The 23862-nt window shown below is 56.1% G+C and overlaps 6 protein-coding genes across 6 annotated transcripts; 4 read left to right on the top strand and 2 right to left on the bottom strand.

Annotated features, from left to right (window-relative positions):
• Positions 1-1252: 1252 nt before the first annotated feature.
• On the top strand, positions 1253-3635 carry C8A04DRAFT_25114 (WD40-repeat-containing domain protein; the record flags this gene model as incomplete). The annotated part of the gene is made up of 3 exons (XM_062779439.1): positions 1253-1361; positions 1591-1706; positions 1761-3635. 3 exons carry the CDS (start codon positions 1253-1255, stop codon positions 3633-3635), a joined length of 2100 nt encoding a protein of 699 aa, XP_062640292.1.
• A 396-nt stretch (positions 3636-4031) lies between these two features.
• Positions 4032-5093, bottom strand: C8A04DRAFT_25113 (uncharacterized protein; the record flags this gene model as incomplete). The annotated part of the gene is made up of 1 exon (XM_062779438.1): positions 4032-5093. One exon carries the CDS (start codon positions 5091-5093, stop codon positions 4032-4034), a length of 1062 nt encoding a protein of 353 aa, XP_062640291.1.
• Positions 5094-6396: 1303 nt separating this feature from the next.
• C8A04DRAFT_34484 (Zinc/iron permease) lies at positions 6397-8051 on the top strand (the record flags this gene model as incomplete). Its single annotated transcript, XM_062782837.1, has 2 exons — positions 6397-6576; positions 6648-8051. 2 exons carry the CDS (start codon positions 6397-6399, stop codon positions 8049-8051), a joined length of 1584 nt encoding a protein of 527 aa, XP_062640290.1.
• Positions 8052-10313: 2262 nt separating this feature from the next.
• Positions 10314-12390, bottom strand: C8A04DRAFT_34483 (THO complex subunit 1 transcription elongation factor-domain-containing protein; the record flags this gene model as incomplete). The annotated part of the gene is made up of 3 exons (XM_062782836.1): positions 10314-11213; positions 11277-12041; positions 12121-12390. The coding sequence occupies 3 exons, from the start codon at positions 12388-12390 to the stop codon at positions 10314-10316; spliced, it is 1935 nt and encodes a 644-aa protein (XP_062640289.1).
• Positions 12391-13179: 789 nt separating this feature from the next.
• On the top strand, positions 13180-18032 carry C8A04DRAFT_9357 (uncharacterized protein; the record flags this gene model as incomplete). Its single annotated transcript, XM_062785453.1, has 6 exons — positions 13180-13387; positions 13454-13556; positions 13617-13717; positions 13771-17271; positions 17347-17613; positions 17710-18032. 6 exons carry the CDS (start codon positions 13180-13182, stop codon positions 18030-18032), a joined length of 4503 nt encoding a protein of 1500 aa, XP_062640288.1.
• Positions 18033-21535: 3503 nt separating this feature from the next.
• Positions 21536-22747, top strand: C8A04DRAFT_25109 (uncharacterized protein; the record flags this gene model as incomplete). Its single annotated transcript, XM_062779437.1, has 1 exon — positions 21536-22747. One exon carries the CDS (start codon positions 21536-21538, stop codon positions 22745-22747), a length of 1212 nt encoding a protein of 403 aa, XP_062640287.1.
• Between the last annotated feature and the right edge of the window lie 1115 nt (positions 22748-23862).

Raw genomic sequence — 23862 nt, 5'->3', positions numbered from 1 at the left:
TAAATGCCGCTGCTTTGGGCGAACGAACAAACGTGCGCGCAAAGTGGATGATGTGAACGGGCTAGGTGATCTCGATCGCGGTGCCGGTGCAGGTCTCGGATGCGAGGGACAACGGCTCGGCTTGGCGAACTACATGCTGCCGTTGGGGGTGGGCTGCAGGAACGCTAAATTAAGAAGTCTAGCAATGGTATCCGTATCTCGAATGTGTGAAAGCTTCAAACGTTGTGGAAAAACCTGCCAGTCGGGGAAAGGGAAAGGGATCTCCTACGTAAAGTGGAATTGACTTCTGAAAGAGCGACGGGCACATGAATCTGCTCACACCTCTAGACACCATGAAAGCCGGCAAAGTCAATGTTGGAGGCCAGGGCATGGTCAGTTTAGTCAAAACCGTTATCTCCAGCTGTGCAGCCGAAGCGAGCTGCGTGCAGCTGTGGTTGGAGCAGGACTGCAGGATTGCCCTGCTTCAACGGCTGCATGTGCTTGAACCACCCTTAAGCGATCCTGGCCATCGGTGGCTGTAGGTGGATTTAATAAAAATGGACGAATAGACTGGCCACCGCAAATGATACTAGAGGAAGGAGATATGCCAGAGGTTGTTAACTACGAATGAGATTTTAGCGCAAACGCACTTAACCTGCATCTTGCTATCTTTCATCACCTAGGTGACGAGTACATCGAGTGCTTCCAATTGTCCAGGACTGGCTGTGAATAGAGTGTTTTCACAGATACACCTCCTCGGGCAGTGGACAGAACAGACCAAACCTGCCGCTTATGAAATTTGCCGTGTTTTTCTTCTTTTGGTTGGGTAATGGTAATTAAATTAAATGTTAGAGGCAGGCAAGTTGGAGGTCCTCACAGTGTAACAAAGCTCTGGCCATGGCTTGGCGTTGCTGCAAATGTGCGCACAGACCACATGCCATTTGCTCCATGCTGGGTCGAGCTCTGGACCCACTAGAACCACAACCACCAATTCGCGGTGGCAGTCGCGACAAAGGCCGACCCACAGGGTTCGCGACTGAAACCAAACTTCACGACCATCTCGAATTCAGCTTCTGCTTATACCGACCTTCAATTCTGGCCGTTCAGCATAATTGATTTTGAGATTTTACCGCATGACGACAAAGCTTACATTTTGCAACCGTCCCGGGGTGCTTGCAACGGGGTCTCATCCCATGCAGCAAAGGTGACAGCTTCCACCGCAGATTTGGTCCACTGAGACTGGTTGATTCTTTCATTACTTTTTAATTTCACAATGGCATACGAAGGCCGGGAAGGCCGAGAAGGTCGAGATCACGGTGACAAGGGGTTTGGATACGGCGGTGGAGGCCATGATGGACCACCACCGAGGGCTAGGGGCAGACGTATGTTTCTTCATTTCTTGTTCTTTCTGCGGGTGCATCGTCATATCTTATCGTCGGCGTGGGTCAATGACCATGCGGTTCTCCTGAGTCTCTGTATTCGGGCCTCATCAGGATGGCGAAGCCAATCTACCGCGTGCAGTGTCACTGCTTTCGGATGCCCGTCCCGGCGGATGATGCTGTGATGCTATTTCATTCTATCTTCAACGGATTGTGAGACTAACACGGTCAGGCCCCGTCACCGACTATGGTGCAACTATCGTCCACTGGATGCGCCATCGCCAACCGCGCTACAAGGGCTCGTACACGGGGGAGACTGAAAGACCGAGTAACAGCTACATAGTCGATGTAAGCAACCTCGATTTTCTCTATGAAGTAGATGACAGCAGCTGACTTGTCCAGATACTCCCCCCTCATGCGAGGACAACCAGCCCAGCAGACTCAGTGCCGACACGGCATCTTCACTCATCCCTCAACAAGATCAAGCACCCCGTCAACGTGGTGCGATGGACACCCGAAGGCCGGCGGTTGTTGACCGCTTCTAGCAGCGGCGAGTTTACCCTCTGGAACGGCACTGGCTTCAACTTCGAAACCATCATGCAGGCGCACGACTCGGCTATCCGCGCCCTGGCATACTCGCACAGCGACGACTGGCTGGTGTCGGCCGATCACGACGGCATCATCAAGTACTGGCAACCCAACTTCAACAACGTCGAGAGCATCCGCGGCCACACCGACCCGGTGCGAGACCTAGCTTTCAGCCCGACTGACGCCAAGTTTGTCACGGCCTCAGACGACTCGACGCTGCGGATCTTTGACTTTGCGGCCGCCACGCCCGAGTCGACGCTGAGCGGCCACGGCTGGGACGCGAAGAGCTGCGACTGGCACCCAACCAAAGGCCTGATCGTATCAGGGTCCAAGGACCACCTGGTCAAGCTGTGGGATCCCAGGACGGGCCGGTGTCTGACGACGCTGCACGGCCACAAGAACACCATCACCAAGACCGTATTCGAGCGAGTGCGCGGCCAATGTCTGGCCACGTCTGCGCGCGACCAGACCGCCCGCGTGTTCGACCTGCGCATGATGCGCGACATCTGCCTGCTCCGCGGCCACGAGAAGGACATCTCCACACTAGCCTGGCACCCGGTCCACTCAAACCTCCTCAGCACCGGCGGCTCCGAGGGTTCCCTCTTCCACTACCTCCTCGACGAGCCCAACACCCCCCCAGGCCACTCCGCCTCCATCGCCCCCTACGACAGCGCCGACCCGGCCTCCACGCCAGCACAAACCATCTACCCCGCCCACCGCGTACCCTACGCCCACGACTTCGCCATCTGGTCCCTCGACTGGCACCCGCTCGGCCACATCCTCGCATCCGGCTCCAACGACCGCATCACGCGCTTCTGGGCCCGCGCCCGCCCCGGCGAGGCCGACTCCTTCAACGACCGCTACCACATCGGCGAAGCCGCTGCCGAAGCCCAAGGCACCTGGGACCGCCGCGGCCACCGCCACATGCGGCAAGCCGAAGAAGAACAGGAACTCGAAGACGAAATGGACGGCCTAGTCGACCAAAAAATGCCCCTCAAACAACAACAACAACTGCAACAACACCTCCAAAACAACCCCCAAACCCAACCCTTCCCCCTCCCCGGCGGTCTCCCCGGTCTCCCCGGCATCCCGGGTCTCCCAGGCCTCCCAGGCCTCGTACCCCCTCCCCCACCCGGCACCGCCATCCCCGGCATGGGCAGCACCAGCGGTCCCAATCCCAGCGCTACAGCAGCAGCAGGCGCCCCTCCGCCTTTCCCCATCCCCGGCATGCCCGTCCCACCACCCCCGATCCCTGGGATGCCCCTCCCGCCTCTGCCCGGTCTGGACGGGAAGAACCCGCCTGACTTCGCCGCTATCGCCGAGATGATGAAGAAGCACGGTATCGTCCCGCCTCTTCCTCCTCCTCCACCCGGAGCAGCAGCAGCTGCTGGCGCAGGCAGCGGGGAGCTTCCCCCGGGCTTAATCCCCCCTCCTCCCTTACCGGGAATGCCGCCTGGGTTTCCACCGGCTTTACCGCATGGTTTTCCGCCGCCGCCGCCTGGGTTTGTGCCTGGTGCTGGTGGCGGTGGTGCTGGTGGGGTTCCTGGATTGGGACAGCAGCAGCAGCAGCGGCAGGGGGATGGTGGTGGTGATGATGGCGGTGCAGGCCGTAGGAGGGCGCCGTTGCCGAGTCAGGAGGAGAGTTTGAGGATGGAGCAGAGTAAGGGGAAGTATACTCGGGTTAAGTAACTGGTTGCATATGGTGATGGTAGAGGTGTAGAATGAGAGGAGTTGATTAGTTTGGTTGAGTTCGGAAAAGGAAGGTAGTTAGGTGCTGGGATGGATGGGGTTGATCGGGTTGATGTATTATGCATCGAGTTAGAGTCGGCGGATTAAAAAGTTACGGATTCCCGGCTATTCGATCGACTCCCGTTTCATTGCTCTCGGTGCTCACTATACATGCGGAATTATAGAGATGTGATAACACTTGCTGCGGATTTCTTGATGTGTGTATGAACGTAAAATATCGGGGGAAAGCATGACATTCTACTGCTAAGCTAACTAGCAACGACGTTTTATATACCTCTCCCCCGCTGTATCACTGTATCGTTACATTAATACCACACCATACACAGTCAGGCCCCCCTACTTCTTAGCAAACGCCTTCTGCCTCTCCGCATAATCCTTAATAACCATCGCACAGCTCATCTCCGCACACAGCCTCTTCCGTCTCGTCACCGGCAACTTATTCGCAAACTCCAACCCGCTCGCCCTCTCCACCGCATCCAACGGCACCTCAAAATCCGACAACGGCTTATCATTCGGAATCACCGCATTCGGCAGCACAAACGCTCCCAACGCCACCTTCCCCTTGGGATCCCCCTCCCGCTCCTCCGCATAAATCACCTTGTAGAAATGCGTCGGTACCGCCACGTTCGGCGGGGACCCGATGACTTCGTATTTCACATACCACTTGTTATCCGCCGGGTCCTTCTTGGGGAGATACAGCGGGCCTGTGACCACGCGAACACTCGGGTACCGCACGGTCAGGCGTCGACAGAAATCTTCAAAGTGCGCCCAGTAGTCCCGGTTGAACCCGTCGCCCACCTGGGGACACATATTCGACAGGTAGAACGTCTCGTCCATCGCCTTCTGCGACCACTTGCAGTCGGCGGCGGGCACCTGGTGGCCGCGATCGTACCCAGAGCGGAAATAGTCCTTGAGCTTGGCCTGGAACTTTTCCGGGATGGAAGCGTCTTCGAGGAAAGTGGAGTTCTTGCGGTCGCCGTCGCGTTGGGCGAGCGAGGCGGGCGTGATGTGTTCGGCGACCCAGTGGGGGTTGCGGGTGCGTCGGTCGAAGGAGGAGATCAGGGCTTGGCGGGCGGCGAGGTCGGCTACGGGGCCGGGGAAGCCGTATTCGAAGAGCCCGGCTGGGTTGACGGGGCTGGCGGGGTTGGGCGGGGGGAGGGAGGACGGGGTGGGCCCGGGGTTGCTGGCTAAGGGGGAGGTTGCGATGGCTTTGGGGGGGGGTAGGCGCGCGCCGAAGCCGGGTGGTGCGGCGCCGGGGGGTGGGGGGGTGTCGATTTCGATGCCCGGCGGGGGGGGCCGGTTGTGGATGAACATGGCGGTTGTGGCTGCCGCGCCGGTGCAGACGCCGACGAGCGTGTAGCAGACGAAGAGGAAGCCATTGGGAACGACTTGCGTCATGGTGGTGGTGTTTTGGGGTGTTTTCCTTTTAAATCCCTTGTTCTTCTTCCCTTTTCGATGTTTTCCCCTCCTTGTTGTTTTCTCCCTCTGGTTGGTTGTCTCCTCAATTCGGCTGCGATGGAAGCCCAAATAAACAGCTGCGTGTGTCGGCCGGTTAGGACACCCTCCGACGCCCGCGGGAGCTCACGCAGCGGGAATTGGGAATGGCGGAGGACGTCGTCGTCGAGGTGGGATGTTGTTCGGTTGTTGTCTCGGCGTCCCGCTCGAAATTTGTTCCTGAAAATGCCAAGCCCGGAACTTGGGGTCCACCTCGGTCAACCCCACCCTCAGCCACAGCCTGGTGAGGCTGGTGACAGGTTGTGGCGCCAGCTGGAGTCTGAGAAACGAGCAGTCCAACCTGGCATTGGATAGTTACCTTGAAAGCCAGGGAAGTATTTTACGAGTTTTCAATCGAGATTGGGCTAGACCCTTACAGAGCCAAACAGACAACCGTTGGGTTTGACGCTGGCTACGTTTTGGCGTTCTGCGGTGTCTTCCTGACCTAGCAAGCCTAGCCATCAAGGTGCCTGGTGTCACCGCCCGTCATTGGTAATCATTGTTCGGCGACTCGCCCAGCGCTGCAGGGCTGACCGGTATCCCTGCAGCGACTTCCGCCCAGGCGCGGGGGTTCATCATCAGTGGCGATAGCACTGAAATGCCCGCCGGAAGGCTTCAATCATGAATTTTTGATTATTTTTACGAAGGCATATTGCATTAACCTCTGGAATTTGGTCAAAAATGTACGCAATGAAAGCAGGTGGCCGCCCTAGGTTGTTTCGAGTTTGGCCTCGGGCAATTCCATTGCACGGCCCGGGCCCGTAATGTAACCCGTCCACCCCCGCTAATACCCTGGAGTTTGGGGGACTTGAAAACTGCAAGAAGCTGCAAGGTTCCCCATTCTGCGAGCGACCTTCGTTCACTCCCATACCTTGACCTTTCCTGACACCGCATGGCCATCGAGGTTCTCATCCGGCTGGGCAATGACAATGATCCTCCCGCCCTTTTTGTTTCCTCGCCCATTGTCCCGTCCCCCTTTTTGCTCCCGCGCCCGCCTAAGTCTATCTCCTCCATCTTCGACACCCGAATGACGCCCCTCTCCGATCCTTGCCTCTTCCGATCCTACGTTGCGCGTGAAACGAATTATTGATAGAAGAATATATACCACGCATCTCTCAAAAACCGCCTCGATCCTCCTTGACTTACCCTTCGATTCCCGCTACGAGCTCCTTGATTCTCTCTCCGGCCCGTCCGGAACACCGGCGCCATGGACAACGACACCCGGGGTTGGATTATGTGCGCCTTCAGCGGCCTGGCGTGCATTGCCGGCGCCACTGTGATTTGCGTCGACATCCCGATCCGCCTCCTCCCGGGCAAGCGCCACTTTCGCATCCAGGAGAGCAATGCGTTCCTCGCTTCGTCGCTCAGCTTGAGTTTTGGTGTTATGGTGTGTCCCCTTGGCTCCCGTACTGCCTCTGTTCTGCTGTTGCATGACCAATACTAACCTCGAGCCCGCAGCTCTTCTCTGCCCTCTACAGCATGCTCCCCTCTGCGATGCGCTACCTTTTAAAAGACAACTGGGAAGAAAACAAGGCCGGGTTGATAATGATGGGTTGTTTCGTCGGCGGCTTCTTCGGCATCCAGGTCGTCTCGCGCGTGCTTCACCAATACATGCCCTCGCACGTCGTCGACTGCGATCATACCCACGACCATTACCACGACGAGGAAGAGGGTCTCAGCCACGACCATCATGTCCTGTCGAAACAGTCGTCGCATACTCACCATGAAAACGGGCATACGGCCAAGCCAAATGCCACCGAGGTAACACCCCTACTTTCCGGCGACCCCCCGCGCAACGGGCACATACACACCGAGCTGGTCGACACCGAGGCCGCGCCCGCCGCCGAAGCTGTCACCCACTTTCATGGAACCCAGCGCCGGGCATCCACGCAAATAAAGCGGCCGGCCGCAAAACCTCACAACCGGGTCCTGTCCTTCTTTAAGGATACGAAGGCCAACTGCGACGAGGACGGCCCCTGCTTTGGCTATTCGGATCCTTGCGGCCAGGAGTGCTTCAAACACATCGGCACCCGGACAGCATTGACAAGAAACGGAATCATCCTCAGCGAGGGCCGTGACGAGAGTCTCGACGGTTCTGTCATAACCCCGCGGTATAGCATCCTGCGTACACCATCCCACCACGCCCATGATGACGACTACGACGAAGACTACCATTTATACCCCAGCCATGAGCACCACGACGAAGGCCACCACGACGAGCATCATACCCATGGCCACAACCACAGCCACAACCACGGCCATGACCATGACCACGACCACCACAGCAGCGCCGACACCGACGCCGACACCGACACCACAGACCCCAAACACCACGCCCCCACCGACCCCGAATCCCAACAACAACACCACCACCACGTCCCCGCCAACGCCTTCCTCTCCATCGGCCTCCAAACCGTCATCGCCATCGCCCTCCACAAATTCCCCGAAGGCTTCATCACCTACGCGACCAACCACGCCAACCCGACCCTGGGCTTCAACGTCTTCATGGCGCTCTTTGTCCACAACATCGCCGAGGGCTTCGCCATGGCTTTACCGCTGTACATGGCCCTCGGCAGCCGAGTGCGCGCCATCTTTTGGTCGTCGCTCCTCGGCGGGTTCAGCCAGCCGTTGGGGGCTGCGTTTGCCGTGGCGTGGTTTAAACTCGCCAAGAGGTCGAATTTTGAGATTGATAGTACGGCGTATGCGTGTTTGTTTGCGGTTACGGCGGGGATTATGACTAGTGTGGCGCTGCAGTTGTTTGTGGAGAGCCTGAGCTTGAATCATAATCGGAATTTGAGCATTTTCTTTGCGTTTTTGGGGATGGCGCTTTTGGGGGTGAGTAGCACGTTGGTGAAGCATTGAGGGGTGAGGGGAGTGTAAAGGAAACCAAGAGAAAGGGGAAGGGGCTCGACTCGACATGTCTGTATGAATGACGAGCATTGGCATTGGGATTCAGGGATTCAGGGTTTTTTTGGTTAGGCGTATGGTTTGGCTTGTTATACGGTGTCTTATCGTAGGGCTACCTTTATCATTACAAGACGAGACCGGGCAGATTTAGGCAGTCTGCGAGCCGGACACCGGCCGCTGGGTGTTAGTGTATCTAGTCCGGGATATTGCACACAGGCATAGGCACAGGCGAAGCAGACGGTTAGCTGTGCCAATCGTAGACGAGGAGGATAAATGAATAAATACAGCGATTGTAATTCGTGTCCTTCGCGTGACTAGATTTGCTGTCTCTTGTCTAATTATCTACCAACTAAGGTAAGCCAAGACTCTGGAAACTTCTGTCCCCTGATCAGACATCCAGTAACGTTAAATCGACTCGGTAGAGTCCACAAAGGACGATTTAAAGGGAATAGAATAACCGACGGATACGGATGATCTTCCATTGGCGGGTTGCACTTAACGTTAGTTATTGTGTATGTAACTGTGACGATCGGCAAAGCGCCCACGTCATGCAGCAGAGAAGCACTAACACCTTAAATCAAGCACTTGATGTGGAACGCTCAACACACTTGACTTTAATCGTTAGTTCAAGTTCTCCTCACCCCCACTTTCAACCTCCAAACTCGCAGAACACCATCAACTCTCACCACCAACTAACCAACACATTCCCGTCAACCAACCAGCCCACCACCAACCAACCAACTACCCAGATACCTAGTTAACCATCTCCCACAATGCCACCCACAACACAAACCACCCCCAGCAGCACCCTGCCCCCAAAGAAGACAGAGACAAACTGCACACCGCCTTCGCCAACCTCATCGAAGCGTTCGCTGCCCACCCCTTGATGCAGCGGCAACCGAGACATCCCACGCTCGTGCACCTGTGGGACTTTGCCAACCGTGCCAATTATACGGGGGAGCTAGAGAATGTGGAGGCGGGACTGGCGCTGCAGCACCCGGAGCAGATTCCGGATTATAAGTATAAGACGGGTGAGTGTGGGTTTTATAGTCTTTATCTCATAGTATCATGGGTTTTCTGGTCTGTTTTCTTTTGGCGGGGCTGTGCTGAGGGTAGGGTATCAAACGATGTTGATACCCCTCATTGTCCCCGGAACTGTTTTAGTTTTCCCCCTTTTCAAACGGGTTATTGTCCGTCCACAAATCGCCCCCCTATCTCGCTCATCTCATGCATTCACTCATCTCATACATTTATCAATTCACTAACACCCCCCCTACCTACCTAGGCAACCCCAAACCAGACCCCGCCCACGCCCGGGAACTCATGTCCGACGTTGCAGGCCGGGTAGCCATGCTCAGCATGCTGATGGGCGGGAACCCGATGATGTTGGGCATGATGGGCCTGCAGCCTGTTGAGTTTGGGGATACGCTGAAGACGCGTTTGGGGGAGCTGGAGAAGGCTGCGGAGTTTTGAGGGGATATGTTGGAGTGAACCTAACTAGCTGGAAGTGTGGGGGTGATGGGTAGATGGGGAGTGCAAGGGTGGGTGAGGAGTGGAAAAGGTTTTGTGAGGTTGGGGGTATCATTATTTATTCTTCGTGCAGCGGTCTATCCGTCTTATCATACTACACACAGGTATGCTGTGACGATATCCATCTCATGAACCAGCGGCGCGCTCTACGACTTCCGTCATCGTTCTTCCCCGTCTCCCTGCGGCCGTTGATATGGCTTCTTGCCCGAAATCTCTTCTCACGGCTCTTATCACCTCCTCTACCATCTCTTCTTCCGCCTCTTCTCCATGCCCCCTTCCCACGTAGGCCCCAATATTCCCCGCCAAACCGCTGTCTTTGACCTGCTGCGTGAACGGGACGAACAAGCGGGCGGTGGTGGAATCCCAGATAACGACCGGGTGCTGATCTTGGAGATGGACCGCGATGTGAGTACACATTCGACTGCTGTTATCCCTTGTGACGTCTCGACATGGAATGCAGGTTGCGAATCAAATGCTACCGCAGGGTACCCGTTCTCCCTCTGCTTAGCAGGCCCGAGAAACATCACGGATGAGGCCGAACTCCCGTCCGTCGATGGAATGCAGCCCTCGATCTTGACAACACCTTCCAGCGGCACATGGCGCAGACTTGGGGCATTCGCGGCGAGAAACTGTTTGCAAGTTCGGATCGCGCACGCCGACGTTGGTGGTGGCTTGGCCACCTTTAGGTTAGACGGCTTCGCCATTTGTCACGCCGTCGGTGGTAGCAGTGACTTCGACGTCTTCAGCAGAAGCAGCAGCAGCTTCATCCCCATCAACAGCGATCCCCTCGCCCTCAGCAGCAGCTTCATCACCCTCAGCAGCGGCGGTTCCATCACCATCAGCGGGGGTCCCATCGCCATCAGCAGCAGCCTCGTCGCCATCGGCAACAACTTCATCCTCCACAGCAGGCTTATCCTCAAACACCACATCAATCTTATCATCATCCTCAATCTTATCAAACACCACCAACTTCGACTTGCTCGCAATCCTTAGCGCCCGCCACGCCTTACTAGCCTTGCTCTCAATCGTCACAGCCTTCGCCTGATTATCCATAGCCCGCTCAATATCAAAATCATCATCCCCTATAGCGCCCTGAAAACTCACCAGCTCGGGCAGGGTGTACCGTTCCGGGTCTTTCAGTTTCTCCAGCGCGCCATGCTCGTCCTCGTCACCGAGGAACTCAAGCGTGCGCATCTCGAACGGCAACCGCCTTGTCCGCGCCAGGCGGGTGGCTGAGGCACGCGCGTCGGTGAAAGTGGCTGGGTCCATGATGGGCAGTTCGATGGACGGGCAGTTTTCGATTTTCCACCGGACCCAGTTCTTGTCGCGCACGAGGACGGTGCCGACCATTCGGTCGAAGAAGGGCCCGTCGACGCCCTTTTGGAGGTACTTGACGATGGACACTTTCATGTCTGTTGCCCACTTGGTGTCGTCTTCGCTGAGCTGTTGGTCTGAGTATGTTACGGACTTGTTGGGGGCCTTGATGCCCGCTAGCTTTTCCTTGGCTTTTGGGGAAAGGGAGAGGAGGAAGTCCATGATGATGAGCGCTTGGACGAGGAAGTTGCGCCGGAATGCTAGGTCGCTGATCTGTTCGTTTGTTAGTTAGGGGGTCTGTGGTGAATAGAACAAGAGATATCACGACACACGTACCTCCAACTTGAAAAGGTCCCGGCTGGTGAGATACTTGGGGTTGAAGCCACTGGCTAGCTCCTCGTCAACATCGCCGCGTTTCCGCTTGTGGCTCGGGTTGATCTCCTCGTCCGGCTTGTCTTGCCTTTCCCTCGCCCGCGATGGCTTCTCCGGGCTGATCCCCCAAAAGGTCTCCATGGTTGCCTCCAAGCCAGCTTTGAACGACGCAAAGTGGGCCGAGTCAAACAACTTCTTGGGTTGGTTGAAGCTCTCTTGCAGAGCCCAGAAGATGGGATACAATGCATCCGGCTCTAGAGCCTTTTTGTCCTTTTGCGACTTCGTCTCCGTGTCCACGTCCATCTTCTCCACCTCCTCTTCCGCCGCCGGGGTATCTTGGTCGAAGGTGGTCACATTCTCGACGTGGTATTCGCCCCTCAGGTTCACCGAACTCTTGTCGCCTAGTGGAAAGCTCTGGAACATGAAGATGAATACTCGCCCGCAAAATGCTGGGTCGAGGGCCCGGGACAGACGTCGGAGAAGCTCATTGCAGGTCCGGAGAATAACGAGCTGTTTTTGTTTGAAGTGCTTGGCGGTGATGCGCTCGCGACGCGACTCGAGGAAGTCAAATACTTTTCGGCACCCGGCGATGGTCTGGCTGTCGAGCAGTTCCTCAACGAGCCAGAACAGCAGGGCCGGGTCGCAGAGTTCGGAGTCGGACAGTAGTGAGAGAATATCGAGGAGGTTCCAGATCTTGACAAACGAGGGAGACTCGATCGGTGTTGTTGCCTATGAATCCGTAAGTTTTTGCGCGCCCCGGCCAGAACTAACGGCAAGCTACAACGCGCCGTTCATTAAGCCAACCCACAATCAAAGACTCAAATGTCTCGCGAACGGCAGTCTCAATAAGACCAAACCGTTGTATCCTCCTCGGATCGGCGGGTTCGTCCACTGCGATCTCGTAGCCTAGCGCATCGCTGAGCTGTTGCCGGATGTCGTCAAAGTCGGATTTATTGAGCGGCGGTTCGATTGATGCAGTTTGCTTGATTGATTCTGCGCGCGCGAGGAGGCTGTCTAGAAACGAGGTGGCGGCGGCCACACCCTCGATGCGCTCACCGTCGACGGTTGCCGACGGCATTGTTGAGTGAAACTGCCGGCCTTGGGGGATTGGTGCGGTTTTGCGTGTTACGGTAAATAAAGATGAGTTCGCCTCGGGTGATTGGTTTTTGTGTCTTTGAACGAGTGTGCTTTGAGGTGGTTGAGGGACCGAAAGTAGGGAGAAAACGCTGATGTCGAAAGGTCACGATGCTGGCGTTGAAAGCTGCGCACGGCCGGCGGACGAACAAACAGTCCTCCAGCGGGAATGCAAGGCTGCAGTGGTTCGGACAGGGGTTGGCGTCAGGGTCGCTAGATCGCAGTGGGTCCCTGGATAGTTAACTTCCTTTTCTCCAAAAGTTAAAAAAGGCCAAAAGAAATAAATCGAAAAAAGTGAAAGAAGACAAAAAGACTAAATCAATCAAAATCTGTTAAGATTTGATCGAATTGACCATAGGTGGATTGGACTTAAGCCATCTGATTTAGTCTACCGCTTTGTTTGGCGCAGAGCGAGGCTGCAAGGCTGCGTTTCTAGACCCCTGCAACTAAATTTCAGTGGGCCCGACAGCACTGTGCATTGACGAAGCTTGGAGCTCTGCGCGGACCGGGGCGCATCTAATAAGATCAACGCCCAAGTTTATGCGCAACCGGCAGCGCGACCACAATACAACAACCACGCCGCCCATTTCCCAGTCATCCCAATCGATTGTACGTTCTTCGTGCTGCACATTGCACGCCGTACAGAGCGCGTTACGACCCATAATCCTACCCTCCACCCGCTACACACCGCACGCGATCAACGACGACAGCAACCTCGGGGTTAGCGACGACAATGCCGCCCGCGAAGCGAGTCAAGAGCGGCGCAGGTCCCCGGCTAAAAGCTGCACCCTCCGAAGGGCACGCCGCAGCGGCCGGTGATGTTGAAGGCGGCGAGTTTGCGAGCCTAGCTCGGCAACATTGGTTGAAGACTCCAGAACAACAGCAGCAGCAAGAACAGCAACAGCAACCGCAGCGGCAGACGAGGAATACGAAAAAGAAGGGTGGGTCTAAGGCTGCTGCTGTCGCGGCTGCTGGTGATAATGCTGGTGGAGGCGTGGCGGTTAAAGTCAAGAACGACGTGCTCAAGCGCGAGATCTGGGATGTACTGGAGAAGGAGAACTTTCCGCAGAAGTCGCTACTTGAGTTGGAGGGGCTGCAGATACTGGAAAGGTAGGTGGTGGTGTTGTTTTGCCTCTGAAGTGAAGAGGTTGTTGCTGACCTATCATGTAGTTATCTATGGCCTGGTTACGGCGAGGACTCGTCCAACTACCATGTCCTGCTCATTGTTCTCATAGTGAACGCTAAGCGGAGGGAGCGATTGGGGACTTGGGGTATGTTTTACTCTTTCTACCTTCCTCCCAGTATTGTCTTCTAACCATCACAGATATCTTCGTGGATCGCCCGGCCGACTTCTCCGATCTCTTCCGCCGCGCCCTCTCCATGACACTCGACGCCTCGCTGTCGTGGACTATCAGGACCTACGTCTTGCTCTTCATCATCCATGGCTTCCAGAGCCTAGACTACAGCATTGTCCGCAAGGAGTGCGCCCCGCTGGTCTCCATCTCCATCTGGCACAACATGTCGACCGAGAGCAAGCGGACCGCCATTCTAGAGGCCAACCCGCAGCTGAAGAAGGCGTGGCGGGCATCTGCCAAGCGCTACGACTCGGCCGACGACGCGGGGAAAGCTCGCCTGTTGTTCGAGAGGTCCTGGTTGTATACCCTGGTGTTGGACTTTTTGAGTCTTCTCTACACCAACAGCCCCAAACCTGAGCAAGTTCTTTACTGCGAGCGCTTCGTGGAGCTCTTGACCGACCTGCAGAGCCAGCTTCCCACGCGGCGCTACGTCAACACGCTGCTGCAGGATATGCACGTCCTGCCTGCAATGACGCTGTCACCTGTCTACAACGACGAGTCGAACGGGTTACTACGGGAGCTGACTGCTCTCTTCTCCCATTACACTCGCTTCACCGTCGATGACCACTCCGGCGCGCAACTCACCCAGAACGAGGCCTACGACCGGCACTGTGGGACGTTGGCTAAGCTGCAGCGGACGGCGCTGAAGTACTTCAAGGAAAAGCTGACTCTTTTGGCGCTGTCCAACTACGGGTCCATCGATAAGCGGGCCGGACTCGAACCGCTCCTCCAGCCCCTGACGGACGACGAGCTCGCTCAGTTGACGGACCACTTGGGCTTGCGGATCGCGTACCCCGAGTCGACCAAGGTGCCCGTGGACCGCAGGTTTTTGATAGAGGTTCTGTTGTGGACATTCGAGCGGCACAAGACCTTCCAGGAAGCCGCCCGTGACCTGAGCGTGCTCCCGACCGAGGAGGAGCTTTTCGACATTGGGCTGAGGAGAACGGATCGCTACGACGGGTCTAAGCCCGTGGCTCTCCCCAAACTCAACCTCCAGTACCTCTCAGTGGGCGACTTCCTGTGGCGCGCCATGGTCCTGTACCGGTGCGAGGCCTTCTACGCGATCCGCCAGGATATCGAGGACGTCTTGACCAGGATGAAGCCAAACAGCAAACAGCCCGGGGTGACGACCTTCTCGGGCTTCTCCCGGATGGCCCTGCCTATCGCCAAACCGACCATTCTCGAAGTCGTGCCGCCCCGTGTCGGCCAAGACAGACCCTCGCTCGTCCGGGCCGAAGTCGCCATTGAGCTGAGAAGGCTTTCACCGCATGTGCGGCGGGAGTGGGAATCGCTGCGTCCAGACGACGTGTTGTTCCTCGTCGCTGTTGATGCCTCCAAGTCGAAACAGATCGCTAACGGCGGCCCGCCGCTGTCCGAGGCCGAGAAGCTGGGTCTGGTGTCTGTCCGCGCGGCCGAGGTCATCCAGGTGCTTGACGACAGGGGGCGGGCGATCCGGGATGCGCAGGCGTATTTCGATGGGCGGAACCGTAGCGACTCAAGAAAGATTCAGGTACGGCTGGATGCTTCGACGTTTGTCGAGGACACGGATGGGAAGGTGAATGTCTACGACGGGATCAACCTGCTCGTGCGGAGAAGCGGCCGAGAGAACAACTTCAAGCCGGTGCTCGAGTCGATCCGAGACCTCACGCTGTCTGATGTCCCGCTGGCGTCCTGGCTGCACGAGGTCTTTCTCGGGTACGGTGATCCGGCCGGGGCCACGTACAAGCACCTGCCCAACCGCGTCGGGAAGATCAATTACCGGGACACGTTCTTGGACTGGCAGCATCTTATCGAGAGCCTGCCCGGCAAGATCATTGAGCCCAGCGACGACGTATCGGGCAGCTTTGGCCCGCCGTATGTGTTAGAGACGGTGGAGAAACAGAAACAGGCCGAGACGGCGGTCTCGAAACCGTCTAAGAAGAGAAGGCGAGACGCCGAGCCGGCCTTGATCGCAGAGATCGAGACCATCCACGTCTCGACGTACCAGCCGCCCAACAACGGACCGTACCCGATCGACGCGCCGAAGCTAAACACGGTCCGCTTCACACCGACCCAGATCGAGGCCATCGTGTCGGGCACGCAGCCTGGTCTGACGGTGATCGTGGGTCCTCCGGGTACGGGCAAGACGGACGTGGCGACGCAGATTATCAACAACATCTACCACAACTTCCCGGAGCAGAAGACGCTGCTCATCGCCCACAGCAACCAGGCGCTCAACCAGCTCTTTGCCAAGATCGTAGCCCTGGATATTGACGAGCGCCACCTGCTGCGTCTCGGTCACGGAGAGGAGGAGCTCGAGACGGAGGGGAGCTTCAGCAAGCACGGCCGGGTTGAATCGTTCCTCGAGAACCGACAGCGGTTTCTGCTGGAGGTGAATCGCCTCGCCGCGAGCATGGGCGCGCCAGGGGCCCACGGCAACTCGGCCGAAACAGCGGGCTACTTCAACTCGGTCTACGTCGAGCCAGCATGGGCCAGGTTCACGGACAGCGTTCAGAAGGAGGAAGTTGGCCCCATCGAGATCGTCGAGGCGTTTCCATTCCACGGCTACTTTGCGGATGCCCCGCAGCCCCTTTTCCCCGTCGATGCCGACCGCCAGGCCGCCCTGGACATTGCCACGGGCTGCTACCGGCACATCGCCAAGATCTTCTCGGAGCTGGCCGACGTGCTGCCGTTTGAGATCCTGCGGCGCGACAAGGACAAGGCTAACTACCTGCTCACCAGCGAGGCCCGCATCGTCGCTATGACCTCGACCCACGCGGCCATGAAGCGGGGCGAGATCGCCTCGCTTGGGTTTCACTATGACAACGTGGTCATGGAAGAAGCCGCGCAGATCACTGAAATCGAGAACTTCATCCCGTTTGCCATGCAAAAACCAAAGCAGCAGCAGGACGGGTCATCATCATCATCACCACCATCATCAGGCCTCCAACGCGTCGTCCTCTGCGGCGACCACTACCAAAACTCCCCCGTCATCCAAGGCCTCGCCTTCCGGCAATACGCCAACCTCGAACAATCCCTCTTCTCCCGCCTCGTCCGCCTGGGCGTACCCACCATCCACCTCGACCAGCAAGGCCGCGCGCGCCCGTCCATCGCCAACCTCTACCGCTGGCGCTACCCAGGCCTAACCGACCTGCCACACACCCAAACAGCCCCCGAGTTCCGCGCCGCCAACGCCGGGTTCAAGTACGACTTCCAGTTTGTCGACGTGCCTGACTACAAGGGCCGCGGCGAGACGGAACCCTCGCCGCATTTTGTGCAGAATCTCGGCGAGGCTGAGTATGCGGTGGCCATATACCAGTATATGCGCCTGCTGGGGTACCCGGCGGCGAAGATTAGTATTTTAGCCACGTATGCGGGTCAGCGCGCGCTGATTCGTGATGTGCTGGCGCATCGGTGTGCGAAGAACCCTGTGTTTGGCCTGCCGCGGGTTGTCACGACGGTGGATAAATATCAGGGCGAGCAGAACGACTGTAGGTCCCCTTCTCTACATTTCACTTTTGCCCAACCACCCCCTTCAAGAATCCCCCAGTACTAACAACCTCCAGACATCATCCTCTCCCTAACGCGCACCACCCGCCCCGGCTACCTCCGCGACCTCCGCCGTCTCACCGTCGCCCTCTCCCGCGCCCGTCTCGGCCTGTACGTCCTCGGCCGTCGCGCCGTGTTCGAAGCAAGCCCCGACTTGCGCGCTGCGTTTGATCGGCTCCTGCGTCGGCCGGATCGGTTGGTGCTCGTCACGGGGGAGATGTGGCCTGCTCAGAGGGAGGTTTTGGCTTCTGCTTCTGCTGCTTCTTCGGGTGGTGCTGCTGAGGGTGGTGATGGTGCTGACGGAACAGGTGCTGGAGAGACGGCTGGGGAAACACAAGGACAAGGACAAGGAACAGGAGAAGATGGTGTTGTTGAGGAAGAGGTGGATGTGACCATCCCCGGCGAGGCGGTCATGGAAGGAGTGGAACACCTCGGGCAGTATGTCTTTGAGATGACCAACACGCGGCTGCAGCAACTGCGGGAGGTGAAGGGGCTGGCCGCCGTGGGTGGTGGTGGTGATGGGCTGCTGCCGGCGGTGGTGGAGGAGATTGAGGAGGGATATGGGGGGCTTGAGGTAGAGGGGAAGGGGACGGCGTTGGGTGAAGGGGAGGGCGAGGGTGGTGAAGAGGAGGAGGAGGAGGAGAAGCAGGAGGAGATGGATAGGGTTGCGAGGGGTGAAGGGTTTGAAGCGGAGGAGGAGTAGATTTTCTTTTTTTTGGGGGGGGGGTTAAAAGATGGTGATGTTGTTATGAGTTGGGATGGTCTGAAAATGAGAAGTATGCATGATCAATGATGAGGATTAAAACATTGTGTTTGGGGAAAAGGTGGGCAGAGTTGTTGTTGTTGCTGTACGTTTGATGCCGGTCTCTGTCCCATCGTAGGTGTCTACATTGGGCGTTTATATTCAAGGTGATGAATAGAGGCCACAACATAATCTTCACACCCCAGCAGCTTCGTAAAGTCCAGCAACCCTCCCCAAGATGTCAATCCCCCACCCTCAAAAAGAATCGCAAGTGATGATATTACAGCTTTTACACTCTTGGAGTTACACGTAAAAGACCCCCAGAATGATCCCTGATCTGCAACCCTTCTGAGAACCCAAAAGCCAACGACGAATGAGACGTGTTCAAAAAAAGGCCCGGAGAAAGCCGCTGCGATGATTGACATCATATGCATGCAGCGTGGGATGATGATGCATTTTGGGGTGCTCAGGGATAGCGTCATCATGCAGGGAGGGGAGTGTGGTTCAGTCCATGCTGATGCTGCTGGGAGGATCAGTTGCCCGCAGTCTGCACAACAGCTGTGGTACGAGGACGGGAGGTGAGTACCGTACGTAAAGTAGGGTAGGTGACGGGTGTGAACACGGCAGGACGGTCACGATGGGATGGATACTGGTGTTGATACCGATCGGGAAGTCCGGGCTAGGAAGCTTATGTATCTACAGTATTTACCTCCCTTTTGCATTGGGTATGGGTGATTGAGTCGGGAGTGACAAACATTGAGGGTTAATAAGACCGAGAACTTGTTGTCTTGTTCATCCGAGACGGTCGCCATCGTCCCGCACCCCGGTCATCGGTTGGATATATCACACTGGGGCCAGAAACAACCGACCGAGAGCAGTGCCGGTTGAGAGGAATTCACCGTCTTGAGCGGCGATCCAGGATTCTCTGTAACTTACCCCCATTTACGTACCAAACAGCCGGGCACGGGAAGCCCGGGTCAATTGCAACATTGGTCCCAGGTCGATTGCAACCAGGGTTACAAAATGAGTCAGACCGAACGGCGATATTCCCGCAGGTCGTGCTGCGGTGGTTCGTGGGGGCAAGCGGCTGTCTGGATTGTCTGGTTTTGGGGGAGGAACGCAGGCTTGAAGTAAGGGTATTCAATAATTCTCTCCCCCACAATGTAACGCACGTTGGGTTGCTAGCTGCTCCATAATCATCCATGTTGGCGGGGTTGCGTGGGTGGGTTTACTGGGGAGGCGAACTGAGGGAACGAAACGGCGGCCGAAGGAAGAGGCGAGTTGGGGAGAAAGACGAGCGCATCTTTGGGTGTGAAAGTTACGCAGAAAAGCACTAATGTGACGTTGAAAAACATTCGATATTCGGCGGTTTGATAGGTCGTCCAAAGGCGAGAACCTGGAAGGCGAGAAACAACCCCAGCCCAGGTCTCTTTTCCTTACTCGCCTGAACATGTTCTCCAACGTTGATCTCGGCCGTTTGACTGGAAAATTGCCCGCGTTAAGCGTGGCTCAATAAATTACGGAATATCGTGTTTTAGTTTCTGAAATCGACGAATTCTTTCAGGTCCCTTGTCATGTTCCAGGTGGTAAACCCCGCCAAAAGTGATTGACCCCCCACTATGATTTCTCATTTGCCCCAGAGCATGTTTTGCCAAGACAACCACAAGCACTGATGGGGCCTTTGAGGGAAGGACCAGGGTTGAATATGGCCACAAAGCAGAACCTATGTTTGAGAAAGAGGAGCTGAAAATGAGGAGGCTGTGGTTAGGTAACAAACAAATACCAATACGCACCTGACGTTCAGTGATTAGTTACCACACTCAGAAACCGGAACGAGAAAGGAGGCTAAATCTCACACACCTTGTGTAGCTCGCCAATCGGACCGCGACAACACGACGGACATCGCAGTAGCCCAACCAGACCGCTGGGTTTAACGTATCTGTCTCACGGTTATCGGCGGGAAGGGTCACCTGAGTGAAAGGGTCACTCAGGTCTGCACGTCTTTAGTGAGCCTGGCCGCCTCTTTCCTGCAGCTCAGAGACTGCATTACGCTGCACTGCACGCCACCATCGACGCCAAGTCGGGAGCTCGATCCTCCTTTTTTCTTCTTTGGGGTCCGGGCATCACCACTCGCCATCTTCTCACTCAGTGAAGGTAAAGGAATACACAGTACATTGCACATGTTCAAAGTGTTCAAGAGGAGAAGAGAACCACGTGCGAACGAAAAGAACAATGCGTTCTTTGACCCTTTGAACCCACCATCGGTTTTTGGCAGGGCGAGATCAGCGTCGACCCAGGATTTTTGTGAGCCTCCTGCGTGGCAGCCTATTGAGAAAGGGAAGGCTGATGCGGCGACAAAAACGCCCGATGGTGAGAAGAGGTTCGGTGAATCCGTTCTTCCAGGCTGCCTGACAACTTATCGCCTATTTCCGTCCGGACCATGAAACAAGGACCGGCGAATCTGTTTGCAAAGAGGCAAACGGTCTCCCAAAAAAGCGAGATACATCTATCTCCCTGCATAGGGAATGGAAGGAGGGGTTAGTTCCATGCTGTGAAGACATTGTTCGGCATTGTTCCCCTCAGGTCCGAACTTCCCATTGTTGGTTCCAGAGCGTCTTTTTTCGGGCTTCAGCCCGATGGGGGCGAGAGAGCATTCAAAGGGTCGTCGTTATCCAGGTCCGAGTGGGGCGATCTTTGTTGCGAAAGGCGAGGGTTTGGCCGCTGCGGTGTGTTAAGCCCATGTATTGGAGCCCTGTCGGGGTCTACGGATACCCTGTAGAAGTATTACTATGTATGTACAACCGCTGAGGGGGTTAGCCTACACTACGTCGCCGTGCCTAAAACTTGCTCAGATGTATTGCAGCTACGGAGCCACTATTGAACATAACTAAAGAAAAGGGCCTAATTTTGGCTGTTAGGCGATGTGCTCGGACGGGTGACAATGGCTCGTAGGTTTGGTGGTCTTTCGGCGTAAAATAAATAAATACCTATGATACTTGAAAGCACTGCCGCCACGACGAGCTGTACACTTGGGCAGTGACTTTGGGTCAATTGAAGAGAGCGAGTCGGGAGATTCCACTTCAAAGATCGATAGATCACTCGGGCCCGGATAACGGCCACTGACCTTACGTGTTGGCATTTCTGGGCCTAAAATCGTAACATGTACATCACCATACATTCTTCGGTTCCCTGTGCAAGCCTTGCGGCCACCCACCATTTCCCGCTAAGGTTCCGGTGGATTGAACCCCGCTAGGTATAAAGAGGTAGAAACGAAACAACCCCTCCATACCCAGGGTTAGGAGCGACCTCAAAAGCTCCAAAGCATGTTATGAAGTCAAATCCTTTAATCAACATTTGTTATTACATCCATACGCCTATCACACACACGGGCATAAACACGCACACACACACACACACACACACACACACACACACACACACACACACACACACACGCAAACAAAATGCGCTTCGCTTCAAAAAAGCAGACGATTCAAGGAATCGATGAGGATGCTGGTGTGTCGCTCCTCATCGTTGAGCCCGAGGACATGTGGCACGCCAACAACCTGATCTCGGCCGGCGATGTCGTGCACGCTCCAGCCTTTCGCAAAGTGACCATGACCACGGTGACCGGGTCGACCTTCGGCAAGAGCGTGCGGACCAACCTCTCCATCAAAGTCAAGTCCACCTTCTTCGACCCGCTCGCGTCGGAGCTCAAGGTCTCGGGCACCGTCGCCAACGAGAACGACTGGGTCAGCATCGGACAGCACCACACGATCACGCTAAAGTACGAAAAAACCGACATCAAGTTCACCATCTGGAAGAGCGCTGGCTGGGACTCAGTAGCGCGGCAGGCGCTCAAGGAAGCGCTGAGCGAGGACCGGCCCGAAGCCATCGCGGCCGTGGTCATGCAGGAAGGGCTGGCCAACATCTGCCTCATCACCGAGTTCCGCACCATCATCAAGCAACGCATCGACAGCCCGATTCCGAAAAAGCGTGCTGCCACTACGGGCGGCGGCGGCACAACCATGTCCACCTTCTACGACAAAACCCTCTCCAGCCTACGTCACAACATCGACTTCTCCATCCCGCGCACCCTACTCCTCGCCAGCCCGGGGTTTGCGGCCGACGATTTCCGGACTTACATGCTTTCGGAAGCGGCACGGACGAGCGACAAGGCGCTGCAGCGCATCGCCAAGGACGCTGTGGTCATCCCGTCCACGACGGGGCACGTGCATAGTCTCAACGAGGTGCTGAAGAGCAGCAAGGCGAAGAAGATCCTAGAGGACGCCAAGTTCTCGACCGAGTCGAACCTGATGGACCAGTTCTACGACCGGCTGCGGAAAGACGACGGGCGGGCGTGGTACGGGACGCAGCCGGTGGAAAAAGCTGTGGTTGAGGGGGCTGTGGGCCGCGGCGGCGGGGTGTTGTTTGTAAACAACGGCTTCTTTCGGAGCATGGATGTAGCGGAGCGGAAGCGGTACGTTGGGTTAGTAGATAAGGTGAAGGAAGATGGTGGGGAGGTGAGGTTGTTAAGTAGCGACAACGAGAGCGGGAAACGGCTCGAGTCCCTGGGTGGGATTGCGGCGATCTTGACATATCCTATATTCGATTTGGATGAGGACGGAGAGGAGGATGAAGGGGGCGAAGCCGAGAATGATAACATGGTAATATGAAGTTGTTTCGACTCGGTGTTTGACCAAAGTGTGTTGTTACACTCGAAATTTTGCTCGTCAAATGTACATACGTAGATAGGTACTGTACAGTGCATACCCCCCTCGTTGTGGCCAAAAAAACGGTAGACCAAGTCCCTGGATGCCCCCTTTTCTATGAAAGTGAAAAAAGACAAAAAATAATAAACCAAAAAAGTGAAAGAAGACGGAAAAGAAAGAATTAAAAGAAGTGAAAGAAGGCGCCGAGTTGGGCACGCAGGGTTAATCTGATTCTACACTACTGTGACCCGCTAACTCACTACCTACCTCAGTAAGGGAGTCAAGCAGAACCTGGAAGGTGGGGGCTTCAACCTGGTAAATTTCTGATGGCCCTGCATGGCATGTTGCCCCCGCCATTACACCAGGTTCAGGGTCACGTACCCCGGAGCCTGCTGGTGCGCTGAGAAATGCCTTGAGCAGCTTCTTCCACGTTTGGGTCACAGAGAAGCGTCATTCGTGAAGAGCAAAGAACCAACAACAAAGAACGATTTGGTCGTCTTATGTTTGTGAGTATTTGAGTGTCAAGCCACCTCACGGCATCGTTGGCAGCCCCCACAAAAAGGTGTCCTTAGTAGGGCAGGGTGTGAGGTTTCTTGTATTTACGGCGTAATTACTGAGAATTGGGGAGCCCAAACAAACCAAAAGTTCACCCATTAACTGATCCCGGTTAACGTCGTGGGACATGGAATTCACAGGGATATCACTGGGCTGTAAACTGCTGGAAAGTCGCATGTGATCTGGCTGCCGGTGTACAATTGCACTGAATTCGCCCGTGAAGTTTCTCGTTAGGTTTCCCGTTTAAGTTTCTTGTTCAGTTTTCCCGGCCTGTTAAGGTTCTGTGTTGCTGCCCGCTGTTTGCAGCAGGCAGGTCTCGGACCTAATCAGACAGAGGTACCTCCTTACGCCAATTTTGGTGTGATCGGTACTTGTGGGGCTTAACGTGGTCCGAGCGCCCAATTAGTTCTTTCTCGTGCGGCGGCCAAACCGAACCTTAGCGGCGCTGCCCACACACCCCCCCTTCCTTTCGCCATCAGAAAGTCGCTGCCCCAAAAAATTTCTGGGTTCTACTTTCCCTCTCT

Source organism: Dichotomopilus funicola (assembly GCF_033296635.1).
Source record: "Dichotomopilus funicola strain CBS 141.50 unplaced genomic scaffold C8A04scaffold_5, whole genome shotgun sequence".
NCBI classification, from domain to species: Eukaryota; Fungi; Ascomycota; class Sordariomycetes; order Sordariales; family Chaetomiaceae; genus Dichotomopilus; species Dichotomopilus funicola.
Note: the sequence above shows the minus strand (reverse complement) of the source record. Positions and strands in the feature narration are given on the sequence as shown.